A 26,392-nucleotide genomic window follows, 5' to 3' on the forward strand; every position below is an offset into this window, starting at 1 on the left:
TATACAATAATAACATAGTTTTCCAAGAAGGGACAAGTATCTTTATCAGGTGTGAATTTAAAAAGGGGAAATTCCAACCTCCATGTAGCAAAAAAAATCCATGAAATTGAATAAAAATACAACATACTTGTAAATTATGGGGTAACAATACCAAGAACACCTCTACATTGATCTGCCAATATATATTTATTCCACATATCCCACTGATCTTTAGCAATAGTACTTACATTTTCACCATTGATGACACACCCACTGATATTTGGGAACAGTACTTACAATAACATTATTGATTACACAAGCCAGTTACATGAGGGGGCAGTACTTATATTTTTGATAACACAGCAAACTATTGTGAGAGTGGCAGTACTTACATTTTCATCATCGATGGCACAAGTACTTAAATAAGAGGGCAGTACATTGTACATACATTTTCATCATTGATGATGCAAAGCCACGTACATGAGGGGGCAGTATTTACATTTTCACTGTTGATAACACAGCCAACTGATATGCAGGGGTGGTACTTACATTTTCATCATTGATGACACAGCCGACTGATATGAGGGGACAGAAATTATCATGGACATTATAATACTGCCCAGTATTGGCATTCCATATCAAATATTGTCCATCATCTTCAGATAAAACATAAGCTGTTGAACCCTCTGGAATTCCAGTCCCTAAAATAAAAATTAAATACAAATTGTACAGTGAAACCTGTCTAAATGGAACCATAAATAATCTAAAAACCTGTCTAAACAGAACCCTGAATACTTCCAAAAACCTGTCTTAACCAGACACTTTTTAAAGTCCCTCTACATCAATTCTAGTGCATTTTGAATCTTGGTAGAATGAACATCTGTCTTAACCAAAAAAGATGGGCTTTGTAAGACAGATTTAACTGAATATTGCAAAATAATACAACCTTTTTAAGCATACAATACACACATTCTCAATTTAACACAGGAAAACGATGAACAATTTAAATAACTTCCTCCTTTGAAGACAATTATTGTACCCTTAATATGTTTAAAATCCATAATTAATTATTTTTACTTTTGTCAAAGAAATAGAAAATCGATATTCTAATTACCGTAATAAAATCCAAAACCAAGAATATCAACTCATGTTATTTACCATACTTTCAAGATCGTAACAATAGAGCATCTGCAAGATCGTTATGACATTGATTGAATAGAGCAAAATGATATTTTGAGATATTCTACTTTCAAGAGTTTTAAGATATTATTCTCCAAGATTTCTTTGACAGCTTGACATTCTGTCATGGCAGAAAATTCTAGTAATCGTCCTCCTTAATGTCACCAGTTGTTATAGGAGACCAAAGTAAGAAAAGTGATGTTACTATCCACCAATCAGATTTTATAGTAAAAACTATGCAATCACACAACAACCCACTGCATAGGCATAATTTTCATATCACTTGTTAGTATCACATAATCAATAGTGTGATATTGCAAACATCTAGCCATCCAAGAAGATTATATAATGACCAAATGATAGAGAAATATAATCTTACCTATGATTAGCCAGGCTTTTTTCCCTATACCAAGGAAGAAATTGACCAATAAAACAGCATGCTCTTCTTCATCACCAACATTCATCTTTAAAAATTGCTGAAAATTACCAAAAACATTATTATGGTTTCAAATTTTTCTGAATTCATCAGTTGGAATAACTGGAAAGTTTCAAAATCAAAAGATTAGATTGAAGTCTCAGAGTTGACATAGTAATTCATTTTGTCTGGAAATTATGTCATGAAGAGGTATATAAAAAATATTGGTAATGTATTTTAAATAGTGTTTACTGAAATTTACACATCTAAGCTATTCTCATCCATATTAAGGGATTTCATTGAAGTTTTTGATAGCAGGTACTTTTGAACTTACAGGAGGTTACTTTCCAAAATTTCTATGAAGATCATGAATAAAATTCCCTGTAGTACTTTTCAGTAGTCAAAAATTGTAAAAGTACCAGTTATTGCCTATCAATGAAAGACCTAAGCCTTTTATTAAAATGGCTGATATTTTATGGATTTCTCAGAAAATAATTTAATAATAAAAAAAATAGCCAAATGATCTTGGTACACAGACATGCAAGTATATGAACCCTTCAATGACCAACTCACCACAGGCTGGTAAAATTCCATTATAATTGAGCAGTTCTCCAGAGACAATTTTCAGACTAGTATTTTCTTGAAACTGGACAATACTGTTTTATTTATATTAAAGATCCTAAAGCATTTCTTCTTGAGAGGACGGTTACCCTACCAGTGCACCTAGTCCATGCTCCCAGTTTTTAGTGGAGTCCGATTTGCTCATTTGCTTTTGCTACTTTGTATGTATGATTTTATTTACTTTATGTTCTTTGTTGTGTATGTCTGTTATCCACGTCTGTGGCCCTTTTCACAAAAAATCGTAAGAGTAAAATTAGTCGTAAGTTATGACGTCACAATTCTTTATTTACTAAGACGCAATAGCTTACGACTAATTTTACACTTACAATTTTTTGTGAAAAGGACCAGTGTCTTTGTCCCTGGATTACATTCTTTAGATTACCGCTATAACCTTGGTTCCCTTGATTACCTTCCAAACTGACACTTCACATTTTTTGTTTAAGGGTGGTATTTATTAGTAAACCAAACCAGCAATTCAAATTTTATTTGGTGAGTTGAAATGAAAATTTACTTGAATGTGAAGCATAAAGAATGAACAAAAAAGATTTCACACACTGCTTAATGAATTGAATTAAAACACTTTACCAAGAAACATGTTACATCAACTCAAAAAGATGTATTCTTACCATAATGAACCTGAATAGATAAGAGAAATAATTTTCCTAAATCAAATTCTACACAAATACTCACATCACAAGTGCTCCATATATCACACAAGCCAGGAAATACTACAGCATCAGATATATGGGGAATTAATGATACGTATCTGGCTAAAAGTTTCTGAAATATAAAGAAAAATACATGTATAAGATATGGTCTGAAGTAAAAAAAACAACAAAAATTGTATATAAAGGGCATTACACTCAATTCCATTTAGTCAGATCCCTAAATATTACAAATCAAAATCAATGAATGAAACAAAAAATCAAAATGATTTTTCAAAAAGTTAGCAAATGTCTAAATCTTAGATGTAACGATCAAGGGAATAGACTGAATAAAATGCTCCACTTGTAATAGCTTGATATGACAACTAACCAGACATCAAATGAATTGATTAAGCTGACAGAGATACTCAAGTAAGTTTGTTTGTAAGAGAAATATATGTAGAACGACCCAAATAAAAAAAAGGAATAAGAGCATTTTTCAGGCTTTCAACTGTGATTTCTTTGAGTTTTAGTTAATCCAATATAAATATCATGGTAGCGGAACGAAACGTTAACTTGACCTGTGAACTTATATAACAAAAAATCATGTCAATATCTGCATGCGTTTAGAAAAAAATTCTGGAAAACTTATTTCTGTAAATTTTGGTAAATTCAAGGCCCGTAATTTCTGTAAAAATCATAAGAGCTAAACGAAACATAAACTTGACCTGTAACTTATCATGGTAAACTTATACACCAAAAAATCATCTCAATATCTACAAGCGTAAAAAATAAGTCCAGAAAACTGAAGATGGACTGACGGACATACTGGCAGCACGACAGATGGATGGGTAAAAAACATTATACCCTTCGCAACTTTGTTGCGTGGGACATAAAAACAAACAAACCACAAAACAAAACAAATTAAAGAGCTTCGTGGACTGCAGTATGATAAGACTGCAGTGGTCAAACCCTGAACAGTTAGTGCAAGTGTGAAGGGGTAATAACTCTTATACAGAATAGTTATGAAACAATTATCAATGTGAGACACGAGCTCTTATAATGCAAAATTAAACCTGAAAGTAAGAACAAGGGCATTCACAGTGATTGGGTGTGTGTTATCTAAGAAAGATAACTCTGAATAAAATACAATAAATTCAGAGTAAAGGTACTAGTCTTGGATACATTTTCCTACAAACCTATAAACCACATATTTTTAGAATTTTTTTAAATATAAAAATTAATTCAATACAACTTTTACTCATGTAGCACTACAAATGTACTAAGGATAAGTAGAAAGTCAATTTTCTGCCAAAGTATATAAACCGTCAACAGAGTTGTCTTGAACTTTAAATAGCTATTTTTTCTACATTTGCTTTCATTTTGCCAAGCAGCCTTCATACTAATATTATATATTAGGAAATAATTGGCAAATGAACAAAGAAAAAAAGTCATAAACAGACATATAAACTGCAGGCAGTAACCAAATGCACCAATTTGCTGGTCTGCTTCCATGTAATTAACTGCAGAGTTCCTACGGCATGTTTAGTAAACAGGACAAGCTGGACGCACCAACCCATTTTAGTTGATAAGCTCATGGTGGTGGCCCACAATTTCCAAAGTATTGACTTAATGAAGATTCAAAACACTACTCTATAGGCTTACATGTAAGATATTTTATAAGATTTTAAAAAGTCCTTGAACAGCATATGAGTTCAAAGTACAAAGCTGATATGGACTCTCATAAATCTGTTACATTTGTAATTTTTCATCAAAAATGTACCCAAAAAAATGCAAAATATGTTAAATCAGACAAAACAAGAAATTTGTGATTGCTTTCAATCACGCTATCAGGAAAATTCCCCAGTAAACAGGAAGTCTGTCGATTTTTTTTGGAAAATAAATCCCATCATATGGCATACCTACAAGAATAATATCTTAAGATTTCCAGTTGCTGTGATGAGTAACTGCTGAGAAAGCGCAATGATAATTTCAATTTTCAATAATGTAAAGTCCAAAATAAACGAAGTCCTTTGTAAACAGGAAGTTGTCAAATTATTCTGAAAATGGATTCCAGGATTATTATGGCATATCTACAGGAAGAAATTTCAACCTGCTGTAATGAGTAATTGCTGAAAAAACTGTGATGAAAAAAATAGTTACAAACACACAGAAACACAGACACACAGACCAGGGTAAAACATGAACAAAAATGGTAACAAATCTAAAACAAGACATGGAAGGTACCGGTAACTAAAGGCGATAGAGATCAACATTTTTGTAGTTTCACCAAAGTATTGCTGGGTAAGACCTATATTCTATTGATAGATATACATGTAGTAGCAATTTTAATAAAATGCTTCACCAAGTGCAGCATAACATGACCACAGTGGTTGAACCCTGAACAGTTGGGGCAAGTGTGGACACAATAAGTTTTTGACAAATTTAAACATAAGGACTTACAATTAATTATGGACACAACAAATGGTTTGGACACCATATATTGCACACAATTTCAAATTCAATTAAAAATCAGTTGGAAAAATTGCTAACAACTATGACAAAGACAGACAATAGGTGATGGCAATAGCTCACACGGCCTTTGCCCAGGTGAGCTAAAAAGGGGGATGGCAAAATGGCCTAACTCAAAAACTACATTTTGGATTTTGCTGAAAATAAAACTTCACCTGTGTTTTATGGTATTTAACAACTGTACGAATTTTCTAAAAAAATTATTGATAATTTCTCATCATAGTTATCATCTGGAAAACTATCAGGGGACAAACAGACAGACAGACTGATACCCAACTTTTTGAAGTGTACCACAATATACCTAACTACTTCAAGCAGAGGGGGGTCTAAAAAGTATAAAATAAATTGTCAAAAGATCAATAATGTACAACTGGTTTCATAGGCTAAAGTAGAATCATAAAAAATACTTTAAATGGATATTTGATGTGATAGTCATAATTTAGAGAAAAAAACCATAAAAATAAGAACAAGACATTTACACACAGTATAAACAGTGTCCTGTATTCATATAGATTTATACATCTAAGGTTTAAATTTTAAACCTCAGTTTGATAAACTGTAGAATATGACCTTCACTTAGGTTACTAGGGAGTAAAAAGATAACATTAGTAGATATTATATACAGAAGTTTGATCACATACCACTTTGTTGAATATTTACATTCTTTTTCTGATTCAGAAAACTGGTAAGAAAGAACATTATGATCATATCTACATCATAAATTTTGCAGTTTAATTAAATCTTATATCACAGATTTCTTTTCATGTTATACCATAATAGGTGTCATCAACTCTTGTCCTTTCATAAATCATATTTATGTCAATAGTTTTGGGAAGAAGGAAGCTATCTGCAAAACCAATTCGCAATAATCAAATAGTTCAGAATGGAACACTTTCTCCAAGGCAAATACGCAATTAAGATATCGGGTCCATAATCAGCTGAAAAAACAACAACAACAACAACAGTACAAATAACAAAATAACAACACTGGAAAAATGGAAAACAGCCATTTTCTTAATTTCTGAAATTCTGACACTCAAATTCATTCTCACCACTACTTACTGTTCATTAACAATTTATTCTTATCCACAGCAATACACTTCAAATGTAAATCACTTTATCATTATCATTTCTTTTAACAACAGATGACAATGGCCACAAAAAACTGCAACATCTGTCAACTGCAAGGAAAGATAAGCACACCAGAGGTTTGGTGTCCTGAGTGTGAAGAATTTCTTTGTTCAACGTGCAGTAAACAACACCATTTACAGAAAGCAACAAAAGACCATAGCACCATATCATATGATGATTATTGTAAATTACCTCCCTTTATACTAAACATTCAGATCATTTGTGAAGAACACAAAGAGAAGTACCAATACTACTGCAAGTCACATGACACCCCTCTGTGCAAAAAATGTGTTTTTAAATCACACAAAAAATGTGATGACACTCCTGAAATTGATGATGTTATCCACAGCATTAAATCATCTGCAATTTTTGAAGATGTTTGGGTCAATTTAAAGGAAACTCATCAAACCGTTGTGAAAGCAATCAAATCAAGAGAAGACAATTTGAATCATCTACAAAGAAAGAAGGAGGATTTATCTAAACAAGTAAAAGAAAAGACACAAAGACTTATTGACCAGATAAAGAAAACTGAAAATAATATACTTTCTGAACTAGATATAATTTTCCATGAAAATGCAGACAAAATCAAAGCTACTACCAAAATCCTAAAATCAAGAGAAAAAAAAACTTCATGAAATGGTGGAACAGAAGGAGCTCATAAAGAAACATGCATCAAATATCCAAGCATATATTGGAATCAAACAGATGGAACAAAAAAGTTCAATATATAAAGGAGATATTATTTACATCATCTGACAAGGGAGAAATGAACAAAACATCACTAGAAATGGAGGAAGACGACACGGTAGACGACATTATTCTTGGATTAAAATCTCTGGGAGAAATAAAAGTAACAATAGAAAAAATGACTATACCAGTAGATACAGACCAATCCAACAAAAGTCAGGTGGAGGTCGAGACAAAATTTCCTAGACGACTGACATTTAAACAACAGTTCACATTAGATAACGGTTATTATACAGGATGTTGTACCCTGCCTAGTGGACTCATGGTGTTTGCTGACAACTATGATGTGAAAATAATAGAAAGCAATGGATCTCTACAAACATCAGTCAAATTTAAAGAAAAAGAAAGTGCACATGATGCAACAGTCATCAATGAGAACTATGTTGCTATTTCTAATCCTGATTCAGAAACAATCATTATTATAGATGTTGACCAGAGTAAAGCCATTAAAACTCTTCAGATAAAGAGTGAGATTTGTGGAATTACATACAGTGATGGTCATATATTCTTCTGTGTACCTGAGAAAGGTATAATGAAAGTTAACATTAAAAATGAAAAGATAGACAAAGTACATGATGATCAGACTGTTTACTACCATTCACATATAGACACATATAATGACAGAATATGCTATACTAGTACATCAACAAGAAATGATGCCATTACAGTCTTAGGTCCTGACTATAGAGTTATATTTACATTCAAGAATGACAATATATTATTTGGTCCTTATGGTATAGCAATGGACCAACATCGGAATATTTTTGTGTGCAATTTTGCTATAAGTCAACTATTACTTATTTCAAGAGATGGAGACAAACATGAAGTCCTCATCAATAGAGATGATGGGATAAGGTAGTACAATACAGTTAGGTCATTTCTGAATATTTGGTCTCATTTTGTTGAAATAAAGCTGTTTTGAGGCAGTCAGCACAGAAATTTTTAGTGTTTTGTCAAAACAAAGTGGATATTTTTGAAATCCTTAATGTGTCGAGGTTCAAGTCATTTATAAGTAATTTAGTGATTATTGTTATAAAATCCAGTAGCCATGGTACCATACTGAAAAAAATATTACTGAGTTTTAGTACAAATCAGGGGTGGCTTTCCAAAACTAACAGCCAATTACTATGTTTTATAAAATATCAGGCACTTAGACACTACCACAGGATGACAGCATGCATGGAGTAGTTGGAAAAAGGGTAAAAATATTAAGACCCTACTCGATTCATTCTCTCACAATTTTGGTTCCAAAAGTTCATGCGAAATAAGGTATTTTGAAAATCTGATGCTGAGGAGAGAACCTTATACGGCAGGGGACTGAAAAGTTGTGGATACCATTCTTCCTTTAAATTACACCTGTTTACCATTACATATATTACATCTGTCCAAGTATAAATGCTTAACTACGTTTAAACAATATATGCACCGAATTTCAACTTTTAATTTTAAGTTTTACAAAATTTGACTGGGGTAACTTGGTGTGCGAAACAGTGTGCCTTAATGTAACTGTATAGTGCACCCTTAGCCTATCCTTTGCGTGTACACTATGACAAGGACAACAAAGAGGTGTTTGTTGTTGATGAGAAATGTGTTGCTAGAATATTCTCTGTGAAATAAAACTGAGCAATAAGTACGAACATAAGTGTGGAACAGTTCGATAGTGCGGACAAGTTTAGAACAATATCTGTAAGTCATACACATTTCCTGATCTTGACAAACTGTAGTTTTGATTGTAGAAAATAAGAATAAAATTCATTAAAAATAAATCAGAATTAAAATTCAGTTAAATATTCACCATGCTTCTGTTAATTTCACTTGGACTTTTAAGGATGAAGTTGTGGTCTGCAAACTGTGAAAATTAACATTTTTAATGGAGAAAGGGCAATAACTCCGATACAGTTGTCATGCAACATCAATTAGGATGAGAAAATGAGTCTAGCAGTTTGCTTTGAAATTCCCCATTTGGTGCATGCAGTGTTGTCTTTTGTCCAATGATTTATTTCCCCTTGTTTGAGCCTCTGACATTGCTACTTTTTCTGGTAGCTCATGTAATTCAAAACATAACACTTAAAGCAAAACCTAAGGGATTCAGAAGTTAAAGAATAAAAATCAAACAGGAAATATTGAAGACAGAAACATACAAAAATCAAAGTACATTGTAATTTAGCACTTTGGATTCCAAACATAAAAAAAAACACTTTGCAAGAGCACTGGTTGGCTAATCTGCTTTTCCAGAATCATTGCACATCCTGACTCATAAACAAGAGGAATTATCTAATATGATGGGATGAACACACCATATTTGCTTATAAAGCTCACGAAAAGGGCCAAAAACATTAAGTTGTGCACATTGTTATCTAAGGTATTTCCCCACTTATTCAGAAAGTTGATGTCAGACAGCAACAAAAATCACTTAAAACATATGCCCCATCTATATAAAGCCAAAAAGCAAATTTGAAATCATCAATCTATCCATTGGAATTCCAGATAATTGATATGAAATTCTGACAGACACACTGACAATGTGATTTCAAAATAACACTATATGTTGAGTCACTATGCTAATATTTGCCATATGTTTGTACAGTTGATTTGAATAGGAATCATCCCAATGAAAATAGTATCTGTAACAAAAGTAGTTCCCTGGTATACTTACCGATGTTTCAAAGGTATCTGTCTTGACCAATTCCTCGGGTGGTTTCAAGCCTTTAAAAAATCGAGTGACAAACACACTTTTGCCATTCACATCAACAACTGTAGTTTTGTACTCTCGCCTTGGAAATTTGGCCTCAAGTTGATTCTGCCAACTCTCTGCATACTGTAGTAATTTTTCACTTTCATTTGTAATAAACTGGAAAAGAAAGTGGATGGATTCTTACATTATCCATTATTCATTAGTAATTTTTCACTTTCATTTCAAATAAACTGAAAAAGGAAGTAGATGGATAATTACATTATCATCTGCAAACCAAAAGTGTGACGGACAGGTGAATGAACGTTAGGTTTACCAAATATCCATTTGTTCTGTCTTGTCACATAGAGGTATGAAATCAATTTGTGACTCTGAAACACACCACTTACCGGTACCGTGAAAGTACTATTGTTCGTGGGGTACGAATTTTTCATAGTTCCCATGGGTAGGCCAAACTAGGAAATGTGATTCCCAACAAAAAGGAGATTGCCATAGACATGTTAATTGAAAACCTCAAAACCACTAATTCAAGAATCCATAAACTTGTGTTTCTTCCTTATTCTACAAAAATTGGTATCCATGAATTAAAGAACTTTTACAGTACATATAGTACAAACCAATAATGGAATAATATTTGTGGTTGAACTTGAATGAACATTCTAATGGAAAGCACACCACGTTGAAATTCACAAATATTTCTCCCTAGAGTTTTGAAAAAAAGTCTCTAACTAATATATTCATCAGTCCAATAACCAGCTAAACATTCACATTAATCAGGACTTCGTATTTATGTTAAACAAATAGGGGGACTGTCGCAGATTAAAATTACCGTATGTAGGCCAGCACAACTAGGGCATTGATTTAAGCATTTTTGTAGCAAAATGGGGAGGGATCTACATTCCTTCATCAAAGACTGTAGTAAAGGAACTTCTTAACACAATTTATTTTCCCTGGTTTCAAAGTAAGAACTATATTACAAAATAAAGCTGTCATAATTATTTCCATTGAAAATGGTTATATTACAAGTGAACTATCTAAACCTGCACAAATGCAAATTGATAAGAATATCTTTAAAAAAAAGAGATGGCTGAAAAATGTTCAGTTTACACTATATTTATATACACCTTTTCTTTCATCGGCTCTGGAGGTGATACAGGAGGTTCTATCGTTACAAACAGACTAAGGTAAGTTTTGCCCTCTTTAGATGAACCAATATCTCCCTCCTCCACATCATCACTGGTATAACCAAGAAGAATAGGGGGAGCTTTTACCTCAAATGTACCCTCAATCTGAAATAAATAAGTATTGTGTTGAAATATGTACAAAGGATAAAGAAACCAGGACTGCACATTATAAAATGCGAACAATCTGTAAACAAAAAGAGGATGTTTGACAAATTTTGACTTTCATGGTACAATAAAACACCTTAAAAAGTTATTTGGGAAGTTTTTATGAAATCCTTGTTATTCCTTCAGTGTTTTTCATAGATAAAACATACTTAGACTAAACCTAAGGAAAATCTAAAGAAATCCTTTTCCCACCAAATTTTTTAATCCTGATATCTCAAAAACAATCACACTGACCCATCTATATTTTCTTTTTATTTTGTATAATTTAATGAAGACATAATATTAAAACATGTTACATTTATTCATTACAACTACATTGTAGCACTAACATGTTAAAATGCAAAAATGAAATCTCCATTAGAAAGTTAAGCCTCTATTCCGGCAGCACTAAATTCATTTCTGATGATGTTGGGCTTGGTGGATAAATAGTCACACAACAAGGACATGTTGACTGTTCGAACCACAAAAAATTTCTGATATTAAAGAGTACTAAATGTATGAGACAGTTTTAAAAAGTGTTCACTTGTCGATAATCCAAAAGCTCTAAAGTTATAATTTACGAAATTGAGACACTGTATCGCCAGCTTACCTTGCCATTGTAATATATAGTTGTAAATGGAATTGACAACCGACCTAACCACTTTCTTTCTATTCTTTGGTGAACGGTTTGAGATTCTCGGTCATCCTATAAAACAAAACAAGATAGTATTTTTTTTTAAAATATATATCATTTATGGCTGTAATATTTGTAAGGGGGTGGAGGAGAAAAAAATCAAAATTTTCTCATACAAAGGCACAAACTTCTTGCGTTAATGTAAAATTATCGAGCAATATTTTGTTTAATCAAAGATAACAATTCTTCTTTTTCTATCAGATTTAAAGTCTGTAAAATGTTAAATTCCATTAGATTATATATTAATGCATACACCTATCTAAAAAATTCTACTTCAGTAATCCATTTTGAGATTACAACCAACTTACAATTATTTTTAACTAATGAATTAGCTAATATTAAGCTGGAACATGCTTAATTTATCAAATAATGCATTCAATTATCTTATGAACTATACTAAATGATATAATATCTTTTTTTTCATTTAACAAAATTTTCATTGAAAAAACAAAAATAAAACTGAATGACTGGCCACTTAAAGGTGGGGAAAAAATTAGCACAGATTCAGTTGATGCAAATTGCACCATGTACTCTCTGGTAATTGTACATGTACATTAAGTGTGTCAAGACAACAAAACATCTCCTACATATTCTTAACACAAGGGCAGTTTATATATTTAAATACAAATAAAACTATGTTGTGGGCTAATATATTCAATTCCAAAATGTCACTTAAATCTTACAAAAAAACCCAACTGTTTATATTATTCACATATTTTACATTGTACTTGCATGCTGCATGCCTAACAGCTATATAGAACTGAAATTGGCAAATTTATCAAATTTGTATTAAATTTTAGAGTTTGAAAAATGCTAAGTGTACTTTCTTTTTGAAGTGGAAATCACCTAGTGTGAAAGTACTATTGTTCATGGGGTACCAATTTTCATGCTTTTTGGGGTAGGTTAAACCATGAAATTTGGTTCCCAACGAAAAGAAGAATCCTATTGATGTGTATACTGAAAACCTCAAAACCACAAATTTAAGAATCCATGAACTTGTGTTTCTTGCCTAATCCACGAAAATTGGTATCCACTTATTAAAGTACTTTCACAGTATCTAAATGTATATTTACATTCATCAAGGCTACAAGTTGCTTAAAAAGTCTCATGCAATTTACTTTATGATACTAAAGATAATAATTCTTGTTTTGTATAATTAAGACAAAAGTTGTTGTACTCCCTTGAAATACCTTAGACAGATAAAGTCTTCCTCTCTATTTAATTAGAGCAAAAATAAATTTAAAACTGAACTTCATAAAAAATTCAAACATAACTATTCAATAAAACAAGTCTTACTATTGCCAACATTTTGTACTGCAAAGAAAATATATATTAGTACTGACTAAGACATAATGTCAATGGTGACATAGTCAACCTACCAATGGTGACAAAATCAACCTACCAATTATGACATAGTCAACCTACCAATGATGACATAGTCAACTTACCAATGATGATATAGTAAATATGACAAATTCAAAAGAAGCTGATAAACCAGTAATCAATATAAAAATTGCATACAGAGAAACTGTTACCGGGTGAAAATAAACTTATAATTTTTATGACAAAAAAAAATAGAAGAACATGTAGATCAATTACAAGCATATGTTGAAAAAAGAATATGAAAGATCATTTATAATGAGATTTGTGAAAAAAATAAAGATTATGATGTGTCAATGGTGTTATGCTTAATGTGGAGGGAATTAATTTCCAAAGCAGATACTGTATAGCTGGTTATTTTCATGAGGTGCTAATTTTGGTGTATTGTAGCGGCCTGTCTGAAAATGTAAAAAAAATCCTTAAAATATATATAATGGGCTTAAAATCTCCTCTTAATATCTGCCAAAACTAGAGTCAACAAAATTGTTCATATATATCTTTGGCTTTAAATTACTAAATTTTACACCTCACAAAATAACCTGCCATGCAGTATGTTGATAGTGAACAATAGAAACATATAATTAAAACAAAAAATTCTATAATGGTGATAATGATGATTGGTGACATAGAATGGTGAAAATATTATTAAAGTTAAAATATGAAAATGGTGAAAGCATCAAAATAGTGATATTGTCAAAGGATGTAAACTACAATGTTAACTAGAAGTATGTGGCATATTAATATCTATTAATCATCTATAAAAAATATGAATGAGTCAACATTTAATTAAAATTACGAACAAATTTTCAAATATTAATAATACAAACCAAACAACTACTTACTCTATTTGGCTACAGAGGAAACAGATTATTGGTTAGCGACAAGATAGATAATATAGCAGGATAGGTATAAGTTTGTAAGAGAATGTATGACTACTATGGTATTAGTATGATACATTTATACCAAAAATCATGTCATAACCTGCAAGTGTTTAGAAAAAAAGAAGTCAGAAAAAGGATTATTTCTGTAAATTTAGCTACTTTCAAGGCCCGCAATTTCAGTAAAAATGATCGAAGCGGAACCAACTACAAAATTGTCCGGTAAATTATCATAGTTAATTTCTACACTAAAAATCGGGTCAATATCTGCAAACGTTTAGAAAAAAAGTCCAGAAAACTGTTATTTCAGTGAATTTAGCTAAGTTCAATGTCTATAAAATCATCAGAGTGGAACAAAACGTACACTTGACCTGTAACTTATCATGGTGAACTTATATACCAAAAATCAAGTCAATATCTACAGACGTTTTGAAAAAAAGTCCGGAAAACTGTTATTTCTATGAATTTTGCTAAGTTCAAGGCCCGTAATTTCAGTAAAAATCATCGGAGAGGTTCTAAAGTTACACTTGATCTGTAACTTATCATGGTGAACTTATATACCAAAAACCATGTCAATATCTGCAAGCGTTTAGTAAAAAATTTCGATAGACTGACGGATGGACTGACGGATGAACTGATGGACGGGTCAAAAACATTATACCCTTCACAACTTTGTTGCGTAGGGTATAAATACTTAATCTAAAATATATCTGGTTGTAGATATGGAATGATTGTGGAGAACTACTTTGAAATGTATGTTTTTCAATACAATAGAAACAAATTGTTGGTTATAAAAAACATGGCAAACTTGTATTCATGGAAAATGGAAAGGGAAAGTTTAACCTAGGAAAGCTCCTATTATTCAAATCAGTTATAATAATACTTAGAAGAATTAAAGCTCTAAATTTCATACAAGCATACTAGACAACTACTGGTAATAGATGATAACTAAAACTATAGAGTATACAGATGACTGCAATACATGATTACATCTATTTATAAACAGCCACATACCCTTTCTACATCAACTAGGACTTCATCAAACAGATTTAGATATACACATTCATCCATGGTTTGTAAACTGCCTGGACTGTAATCTCCATTGGGTGCACTGCAACAGATTTAAGGATGGTGTTTTGCTACATGGCAATAGCTTAGTGTAAAATTCATCAAAAGAAAATGTACCGGTATAAAAAATTTCTGTTATTAAAAAAAAATTCTATGAACAAAATGTATTGTCAGAGTATTTTCCTTTTAAAGTCCTACAACAACTTCTTGAAAACTATGAACCACTGTTTTGTCTACTCCAAGGTTAAAATCTTATAAAGTTGCAAAAATAGTGGATTTTCTTTAAGTTAAGTATTATTTAAGTTTTGTTTTGCAAAGGCCCAATGAACTTAAACTTGTACCATTCAATTATTCAATGCACCAGTCAAATAAACATTTGGACAGAAAAAATGGACCATAAAATAAAGTAAAAAGAATATAAAGTAGCATCTGCATGACCTACTTTCATGGAAGGTGAAGTAAAATTTATTACCTAACATCTAAAGTTAATTCCTCATTAAAGCTAGGATTGGGACCTTCACCAGAAGTGGTCCGTACTTTACCACGTTGGAACATCACTTCTATGAAAGGTTGCACTCGAGTCTGAAATATAAATCAGATGATATATTGGAATAAATCAGCTTTAAATAGTTCCAAGTATAATTAACTCTATGTCAATCTCAGTTTACACCGTTGCAATTGACACAGAATTAATACAAAAACATTAAGAGAAAATTCTGCAATACTGTAGTAGTTTCTAGGCAAACGTTATGTTAAAAAAATATTTATGACAAAATTGAGAATACCAGAGAACATTCAATACCCTATCAATAAAGCATTTTACTTGTATTCAAAGCATTATATTCTGATAGACTTACCTCCCCTACTATGGTTTTATGAGTTCTGGCATCCTCTCGAGATGTCATTCCACCATGTCTGAAAATTAGATATAAAATTTATTACACTTCATTCAATGCTTTAAAAACAAAGTTAGCATTTATTGATGAAGTATAACTGACTATTATTTGTGTTCAATCAAATTAAATAATCTATTAATATAAATAATGCTGAAAAAGATTGTAAATAAACAAATTATTGCATGCATTAATTGTAGTTAATCAAGAAAAAAATGTATAGCGTGTATCATCACTAAAAAAACATAGTGTAAGTGAACCAAAAAAGCATTGTTTATTTGATGGTTTTTTCCACACCATGAATTACTTCTACCAGAGGCAGTGCTTGAATTTTACAGGGACTTGTATCTTGGAATATATCATTGAGCCTTTTACTCAGGATTTCAATACGTACAATCAATCCCTTCCATATCAGTAATTACTGGTGTAAGTATAGAAAAAAGATGGTAACAAAGTCCTTTGACTGAACATTCACTTAAAAATTTAAGGAAATACTACAACCTGATGCAATAAAGTATATAAGGTGACAAAAAAAAACAAACTCCATGATGTCTTTCACTTTTCATTTTCTCATTTTACATGTAATTCAATTTTAATCCAATAACAGCAAAAGCAGAAAACAAAACAGACTATCCTGAATAAGACTCTTTGTCATAAATGATATCTATGGTTGTTTAAACTATGGCAATCCTGCATGTAGCCACATTGGAAGACAAGAGGAAACTCAGAATATCAAAGAAAGACTCTTGATCATAAATTATGTTTTTTGCTTCCCACTCATACCATAGCAATCCTACATGTATAGAGCAATTCTGTCTATAATTCCAAGCTTTAGAAATTCTGATGTAGGAGATATTCTTTAAGTACATAAGAATTAGAATTCTATGATTACATGATATCAAAATCTGTTCAAAAGCCTGATTTTAGATTGAAATAGAGGTGACATGAGAAGAATATATGTGTTGATAATATCTACAAATTACTAGTGCATATAGAAAGACTCTTTTATATCCCCTAGTGCAGGATTTGAACTATAAGCGTGCTGAGTTCTTGTTGACATTTTCACTCTACAGTAGATTCTTTTTATCATGTCAAAATGGAGTTATATGTACACAGTGAATACTGGCTAAACCAAATCACTTTTGGACTTTAAAATTAAATTGGTTAAGACTACATTTTGGTTTATCAAATGGGTTAAGGCAGAAAGTTTGATTTATCAAATTGTTTAAACCACAATGTCCTAGGATTTTTCATAAATTGAGGTTTCCTCAATATTAAATCAACTTTCCCACAGTCAATGACTGCTTTCCTAACAAAACAAATCCTTACAGCATATTAAGTTTTTAACTTGCCATGGGAAAGTGTAACTAAGTACCTGACTTTCCCTGACCCAAATTTCACTTGCCCCGAGTAACAGGAAATAGGAATCCTAGAACACTGAGACAGGAGGTTTGGTTCATCAAATTGGTTGACAGAACGTTTGGTTTATCAAGGTTCACAATACAATGAAAACAATATAAAAAGACTTCTTATGTGTCTGGTTTAGACAGGTTTTTGGATTATTCAGGGTTCAATTTAGACAGATTTCACTGTATAACTTATTTGTGGGGAAGTGCATTGTTTCAAAGGACAAAACCAACTGTGAATTACAGGATGAAACACAACTATATACTTACTTATCATCCCTACATAGATAGGAATAAATACATTATAAATAAGTCAAACTTAACTATATGTACTTCTTCTTCAAAGAGGATGGACGGATATTCAACCAATAAAACAAACTGACCCTTGTTTTTTTTTAAACCAATTAATTCATAAAAAGAACTTCATATACCAAAATTAAATAATTTTGAAAGGATTTTCATGTAGGCATGAGAAAACAATTAATTTCAATATTTAATAAATATTCCACTTTAAAACACAGCAGCCAAACTATGGTCTGGTAAAGCAGACTAAAAATGATATAAAAAATATGGTAACAGTTTAAATATATTTCACAAAATGAAAAATTGAGAAAAGTTGATATTAATACATATATTACAGTTTCAATGTCGCTTTTATCAAATCTGAAAAGACATTTAACATTAGTACAAAAAAACATGTTCAAACATGAGCATGCATTAAAAGAAAAATTGCTCTATCTACAAAAGCACTCTACAAATGCAGGGACATTTTAATGGAAATAGGTATTTTGATTTACTATGCGATTATTTTAACTATAAAATATGTGCATAGCCTACCTTCTATCATAATTTAATATAAATGTATACATATTGTGTGTATTGTAAGTATTATTTTTCAAAATACTAAAAATTCAACTTCATCCTCTTACAGGTTACATAAGACTCATATCATCTATTTTTATTATACTGCATTATCATTTATGAGGGAACAGAATCAAAATGTTTAAAAAAAAAAAAAAAAAAATATTCAACAACTTGATGATTATAAACAAAGTATACCAATTAAAACAACACTTTGCAAGCTCCACATATTTGAAAACTACATTAAGTGTGAAAATTGTCAAAGTTGGCATTTAAATTTTTTTTGAAAATTAAGCTTGAATAATACCTACCCTGATGATACTGATCTGGTTGGCACATACAATGCTCGAGTTATATTGACTAGTATTTTTAAATCATTGTCTTTCAAAGCCTGTGCCGTAACTTTTTTGCGTTCCTTTCTTGCTGGTCTCATAGGACGTCGTCGTTCAGTCAGCTTCATCAAATTAGCACCAATCATACTGAAATAAAATTATAATGATCACTGACCTAATTTTCTAATATATGTATATCAAAGAAAATGTTTACCAGTTGCATAAGTTTTTGTATTTTTTTTTTATTGTATTTTCTCCAGGACTTTTAAACTTAAAAAACTGTGAGCACAACTTGCTTTGCGAACCACTTCCACAATTAACAGAACCTAAAAAGTCATTCAGATGGAAAAACAAAATAGGAGTTGCACAATGGCATCATGTGATAAAGAATTGTGTGAAAGTTTCATCAAATTTGATTCAGTGGTTTGAGAAGAGTTACAGATTACAACTAGGACGGGTAAACAGACATCATGATTACTATATACCTCCTGCTTTTCAAATGGGAGTTATGACAATGGAAATGTTGAATACACTTAACATGTAATAATTTGACCTTATGACATTGATACTAAATCTATGAAAGAAAAAAGGGGAAGCTAAGATAGATCTGATGAACAAGAAAACACACAGACCAAATACCTTCAAAATTACTGGCAGAGTCAGTGTTCTCCTCATGGTAATGTGATGCTTTCTGAACTGATTTTCCAATAAATAATACTACAAATGGGATGCTATAATTTTGAAGGAAAAGATGCTATCCAAAGTTTCTTATTTACCAGGATGCTATTTGAATTTTATAGGGAGAAAACTGAGACCATAGATGATAGCTACAATAAAGCACACGGTATGCCCATTTCGTGACATTTTTAATCAAGATACTCTGATACAAAAACACAGACACAACCAAAAAACAAAAGGAGAAAGCCATGAAAGCAAACATTGTAAAAACTATTTAAGACCCTAGAAGCATGTTTGAGTTACTTAACCATGTTTACACCGACATCAGTGTAGACCAATATGTCTGAACAAAAAATACTAGTCAATTCAAATTTAATTGCATTACAATTTTGACTACAATAACAGTCCATTCATTTCTTTCAAACTTACGCAATATTAGGAACATCTTCCTCCAATACAACATCGGCTAAATGCTTCTGATGAGCTAACTGTCGGAACTTTCTCATAACTTGTTCTCTAACCTAAAATATATATCATTTGCGCATTGTTAAAGAACTTCCCATGCAAAAATAATTCAGATGAAATTCATATGAATTGAACTTCACACAAACTTATCAAATTCGAGTGGTATTCAGGTGATATTCACATGAACTTAACATGAGATTCCAGTGATATTCATGTGAAGTTCACATAAATTTAACATGAAATTCAAGTGATATTCAGGTGAAATTCACATATTAATTTTATGTGAAAATTTTAAGTGGAATTCATGTGAAGGCTCAATAATATGAATTTCATGTTAACTACATGTATGTCACAAAATTTATTTGCTAAATTCATGTAAAAATCAAGTGAAAATATTTCAATGTGTTCACAGGAATGAAATATTTATAATAAGTCTTTGCTCAAGAATGAATGTGTAATTTGTTTTAATAAAACAGCAGCTTTTGTGTACTGCATAATTAGAATCAAGGGAATGGTTTCTCTACTAAGTAAGATATTAGCAGGATGTTTTTCATTTATAAAGTAATTAACTAAGGATATAAAGGGAGAGTGAAATAACCAGAAGTATAAATGACAAAAATATTAAATTGATAAAAATGACTAGAGATTTTATCTTGTAAACTGTCTAAAAAATGTGAAATGCCTAATTACCAGCATCTATTGATTTCTATGAAAGATTACAGATGCATAGTAAAATTAAGAAAGAACAGTCTGTTATCCTTATTATTTGTTATTTTTAGTCAAAATGGCTGTTATTATATATCTTTAAATATTAAAAATTTGCTCCCTCCATTACCATAATCATAATAATAAATAATGGCTTTCTCTATGTTGCAGGACAGACAAATTAGGTCTTCTTAAAAAAAAACTTGAGTTCATTTGTTTTATCATTGCTTCTTGTAAACACATCACATGACTCAGGGACATTAGTCATGGTTTTACCCAGAGCATTAATTTCTTAACTTCAAAGAAAAGGTCACTGGGGCATTTAAAACAGCTCTATAAAATGTCCTAGTTTTGCACCACAAAACCATATATCATAATTTGTAATACTTTAAGATTAAAGACTAATAAAAGTAAATGAAAAAAGGTGAATTTCAATGTCATATGTTCAATTCTAAAGACAAGTAATATATTTATTTTTGATTCAATACAATTATTATTTTATATTGTCAACTTAGTTTGATATTTAAAAAACCACTGATACTTCAACCTTGTAACATTTAAAAAATAAACAGTGTAATTAAAATAGTAAACATTTAAAATTTACATCAAATCAACAGATTTTGTTTAAATATACCCTAAGCCATAAGTAAAGTCTCTGAATAAACTCCTTGTCCATTTTAAATTAAATAAATATGGATTTTTCACTATTAATAGTTTAATTGAAACAATTTCCTTTAAACAGCCTAGAATGTTTACAATAGAAACATGAACCGGATGTTTACAATTTATGTCAATAATAAAATCCAAATCACCCCTGGAATAACAATGAAAGAAATTTGTACTAGAATTTGATTAGCTATGCATAAAAGGGCCATAAACTTTAAACGTGGGATATATGCCAGCAACCTTATTATCAACTAAATGGTGACACAATTTTGTACAAATGTCACAGATTTAACAGTTCATTTATATAAAATCCAGATAAAAGCTGAAATGACAAAATTATCTCTGAACACTCACAGTAACAATTCTTCTAAAAACGGTTTCAGCTCTATGTAGGTATAACATTTATCTTTAAAATTATTTCATTAGTTTTATTATTACAGTTATCAACATAGAATTGTTCTTTTTTGACTTTTTAACTCGTAGAAGTAGTGGTCCAACAACTCTGATCACATAACAACTTTTGAAGAGCCCTTAACACTTTCAACCCTGAATTAATATTTTTCATGAACTTTCAGTGCTGAGTTAATCATTGCACATGCGGTCGCCCGGGCCGGAATACACTTGACAAGTTGAACGAAGATATGTCGCCTCAGAGATTGAATTCAAAATGAGTCGTAACAGGAAGGCGTTAGGGGGTGCAAAGGTATAAATTCAGCATTACTACCCAGTACCGTATTTAGTTTTAATTTAGAGATAACAGCTACTATTGCTAGTTTACTCCAATGCCATATAAAGGGTGTTGGTGACCATGATTTACATTGGATCAGCATGATTGATACAATCACTGAATTAGATCTATACAATTATTTGGGTCAAAACTGGTTTACACTGGTTCTCAGTGGACAAATTATTTCATATAATCATAATAATGGTAATGATGGGTAACCAAGTTTTGAGGTCAAGCTGAAATTAATACCGGGGTGCTAGTATCTAAATGTAAATCCCTAACTGACGTAACTACAGCCATGGGAATGATTGGCAAATACAGCAGTGGATCCAGGGGAAGAGTGCAAGGGGTTGGTACCCTCTTTTTTTTATGAGAAAATTTGTCATTTTCGTGTGTAAAGTTTACAAAACATGGCAAATAATGGCCTATCTCCCTCTTTAATAGCGGAACCCTGGCTGACACTCCTCCTTCTCAAAGTGTCTGGATCCGTCCAAAAATATGCTGAGGTTGTGCTCATTATTCTTCATTCCTAAGTTTGTTAATCAGTTTTCATGCTGACATTAGAGATATATTTTTGTTTGTTGGTTCAAAAAAGAGGACCCTTACCTTATTTAAAAACTTATTAATTTCTTGGCGCTGTTCCTCAATATCATCTGTATGTTTCATCTTTTCTTCCTCTCTCTTCTTTTTCTCATAATCCTGAAATTAGAAAAAAACCTACTTTAATAGGGGTAACCTTACCATGGCATCTCTTCTCATGTAAGTTGGACTCTGTGACCTAAAAAATCAATAGAATATAGATTTAAGGATTTTGGCAATTTAAAGTCTCCATTTTTAAATGTAGCTGATAAGATTAAAACATATTTGGTAATTACTACTTGTATGTTACAAAAACTTACTGTGAATGTATCTCTAGGAATTTCCTTCTCAAGAACAGGGACCATTTTAAAGTTTTTGAAATCAGCCACTTCCCCGTCTCTGAGTTCCAGTAGCTGGAATCGTTTATTATTTGCAATATCCTGATCATCACAGAAATTGAACTCTTCCTGAAGTTGTTCTAATCTGAAGTAATCTGGGGGCTTCATCTGAATCTCTCCTCCTTTTGGCTGAAAAAAGATGATTAATCAATAATCACAAGAAAGGTCAAAATCACATTTTCTCAATCAAAGGTAGTAAAGAATAAGTTATTATTCATACCTGCCAATGGAATACAGTGATGTATTTTAAAATGATTTATCAGAAGGCTTCTGAGTGGCTGGTTCCCTTTAGGTAAACCAGGTCATCATGTTTAACCAGTCTTGGTACTTTGATATTGTTAATGTCAATAGTTATGCAATCTGGGATTCTAATAAATGCTTACCAAATAACATGTATTATTTTGAATATGGCTCTATTTGAAGTTTAGAAAAGAAATCAATTGGCTATTAAATTTGAAATATTGTTTTAATTTTTCAACAAGTTTTGCTTCAGTGTTTAACTTTTGAAGAATGTAATCTAATTTATAAAATGTTTTGCAGTTCATTAAGCATGCATTTTCAAAAAGTTGGTTATTTCATGTAGCTTGGTCAAAAAATGAAAACAACGCTGAACCTTGGATGCCAAATGCAGCATATGCCATGGTGACCTGTTTGGCCATAATTGCTACTCGAGTCATATGTCGTTTTTTCCATTACTTGAATTTGCCAGTCTGGCAATGGGTTAAAATCTCACAAGAAAGCTCTAGCTTTTACCTGATATTATATAGCGTATATCAATATCATCTTTCAATTTAAAATTTAGATATTATCTTAGAATAAAAAGGATAAAGTCAAATGTAAATAAACAAAATGTGACACAGACTTGATCCAAATACATTTGAGTGAATTGGACAATGAAAATTAATTTTGTGGATTTGATGCGTATGATGTAAATGATTATTTTGTTGCACTCCAAGAAAATTTTCATCAGGCTAGAAATGATGCAGAAATGCCTGTGAACATAGATATTAGATAAACTCGTGTTGACAGTCCCCTATTTCATGCATAGTTCACATCTAACTCAGAAAAATCATACCTTGGAATCCAATGATAATGTTTCATTCATAAACTTTTTTATATCATCAAAGATAAAAAATTATGAAAGCTTAAAATTAGGTGTACAGTTTGTACATATAAATATTAGAAAAATACAGTAGTGGTAACCAAATGGTATGTTTAATGTGCACCATTGAAAGGGTTAATTCTAAAACTATCTTAAGGTTAAATGAAGATCAAATGAGTGCTCACCTTCAGCATATAAACTAGATCAGCATTTGCTGGGTCATTAGGATCAAGTCTAGATTCCTCAAACCATTTAGACAATTTCTGAATGTCAATAACTCCTGTAGCACCAATGGCTGCCAAAGGATCCATTTTCTTCATTGCACTATAATAATAAAACATTTAGTTTTATCAATAATAAATAAAAAAAAATGAAATATAGCGTAACAGAAATGATCAAAACCCATTAGGCATTTTAGTTACTGTACAAACTGTGGACAGACAGACGGATGAATGGATAACAGATGGATAGACAGGGATGTAAAAAAGTTGCAGTGTAAGTTTATAAAAAAAAATTATATCAAATGTTTAACAAAACCTTTTTAAATGGTTTTCAATAAAAAATAAATCAAACTTAAAAAAAAAAGCTTATCAACAAAAATAAAATTGTTCTCCATCATCTGAATATGCCAAAAATATTGTTGTCATTTTTTTACCCTTTTCACTGCATATGCAGAAATCAAATAGTGATCAGCTTTGTTGTACAGGATGGCTGTATGAATTGAGAGGAAGCAGAAACTTTTAGAAAGGTAGCCATCTACTGTTTTCAATCAAAACACATTCTTAAATATAAATGTTAGCTGACCAGGGGTGTCAACGACGCCCCTGTCTCATCTTCAGCCAAATCCCATTCAAGCCATAAAAACTTATTTTACATATGTTTTTACACTTATAACTTACTCTACAACATTAATATTTGCAGCCTGACCAGGGGGTACCAGTGGGGCCCCTGTCTCATCTACAGCCCATGCCACACTGGTGCCTATCTCTCCTGTAGTAAACAGGGTCAGTGAATGACCCTCCTTGTTGAAGGTGAAGGGTACACCTGAAATAGAATAGCTTATTTTTATTGTAGGTTTGTATGTATGAATTTTTAAGTTGTTATTTAACCCCTTGCTATCACTCAAGGAAAAACAATGTAACATAAATGGCCAGGCCATGTAAAACAATAATAAAATGAAGTTTCTGTGATTTATATCTTAAAAAATGCATACTTACCACTTCCTGTTCCCTCATGTGAATGGTGCACTCTGTGATCACTACTAAACTCCATGTTTTCCAGTTGGACACTCTGTGAGGTAACAGACACATCAGGAATACCAACACAAAGCTCAGCCAGCATTTCACTTCCAAATCCCAAGGTTTCATGGATCTATTAATATAGGATGCCTTATTACTGTCTAGTTGTTGTTCATTTTTATAGCATGTGGGCAGATGACAAGACAAACAGACAGACAGATTGATGAAAGGGCAGGGGCATACCATAATAAGTCTTTACAGTCAGGTATTTATTAGGTATCTTAAAAGTAAGTCATAAAAAAAACTATATTTTTGAGTTTTTCTTTGAACTTATCCTAAATAAATCAGTCAACAGGGTACTATTAAAGGAGTCACCATACACCTACTTGGAAAAAAAAACAGATGCAGTGGTTGATTTCACAAAAAGTCGTAATAAGTGTAAAAATGACATCACAAAGCTATTTTTATTCTGATGTCATAACTTACAATCAATTTTACACTTACAACTTTTTGTGAAATTTACCACAGTATTTTTGTCAATACTATAAATTAATAAGATAAACCAGACCTGATGTAATAACTTTATAACATGGTTTTAAAGTTCGTACTACCGTATGATAAATATGTGTATGCAAGTTTCCTAATGCTCTAACCATATTTTCAAAGCAAACCTAAATATGAAATTTAAACAGATGGACACATTGATAAAAATGTTTATATTCTCAATTCTCCTGTGGTTGAACAAAACTACATTTTAAATGTAGATTAGGTAAAGAAACAAATCTAAGCTACTGAGGCTTATATGAAGATCATACAATAAAAGTGCTAACCTGAAATTTGATACTCTCTGGCCACTGAACAATTTTCAAGTTATAAATCTGTCCAAAGTTGACTTTAAAATCTTGTGATAATACTCTAAAAGGGAAAAAAGATAATAATTAAGCAATATTATTTAGAAATAGAATCTGTTTAAGCCTTTATATTCAAATAAATCAACCATTACCATACATGATGATCAGTACCTGACTTAAAGTGCCATAAAATATTTAGAAAC

At 31.4% G+C, this 26,392-nt stretch overlaps 1 protein-coding gene and 1 pseudogene across 6 annotated transcripts in view; one reads left to right on the forward strand and one right to left on the reverse strand.

Annotated features, from left to right (window-relative positions):
• LOC148628530 (coiled-coil and C2 domain-containing protein 2A-like) overlaps positions 1-26,392 on the reverse strand; it is a 69,148-nt gene that overhangs the window by 8,861 nt on the left and 33,895 nt on the right. For all 6 annotated transcript variants that reach the window (XM_088589146.1, XM_088589155.1, XM_088589126.1 and 3 more), the window contains 17 exons: positions 26,169-26,253; positions 25,318-25,471; positions 25,000-25,144; positions 24,286-24,424; positions 22,921-23,127; positions 22,628-22,720; positions 19,888-19,979; positions 18,760-18,927; positions 16,146-16,203; positions 15,761-15,870; positions 15,235-15,331; positions 11,879-11,974; positions 11,065-11,229; positions 9,905-10,099; positions 2,885-2,974; positions 1,538-1,634; positions 529-680 (listed from right to left, as the gene is read on the reverse strand). In XM_088589146.1, the coding sequence (XP_088445272.1) occupies positions 529-680; positions 1,538-1,634; positions 2,885-2,974; positions 9,905-10,099; positions 11,065-11,229; positions 11,879-11,974; positions 15,235-15,331; positions 15,761-15,870; positions 16,146-16,203; positions 18,760-18,927; positions 19,888-19,979; positions 22,628-22,720; positions 22,921-23,127; positions 24,286-24,424; positions 25,000-25,144; positions 25,318-25,471; positions 26,169-26,253 (2,143 nt within the window). The remainder of the gene's footprint in view (positions 1-528; positions 681-1,537; positions 1,635-2,884; positions 2,975-9,904; positions 10,100-11,064; positions 11,230-11,878; positions 11,975-15,234; positions 15,332-15,760; positions 15,871-16,145; positions 16,204-18,759; positions 18,928-19,887; positions 19,980-22,627; positions 22,721-22,920; positions 23,128-24,285; positions 24,425-24,999; positions 25,145-25,317; positions 25,472-26,168; positions 26,254-26,392) is intronic.
• LOC148628531 (uncharacterized) lies at positions 7,114-8,187 on the forward strand (annotated as a pseudogene).

Source organism: Perna viridis, chromosome 1 (assembly GCF_037379345.1).
Source record: "Perna viridis isolate PV_CMFRI_1.1 ecotype Kerala chromosome 1, ASM3737934v1, whole genome shotgun sequence".
Lineage (NCBI taxonomy): Eukaryota > Metazoa > Mollusca > Bivalvia > Mytilida > Mytilidae > Perna > Perna viridis.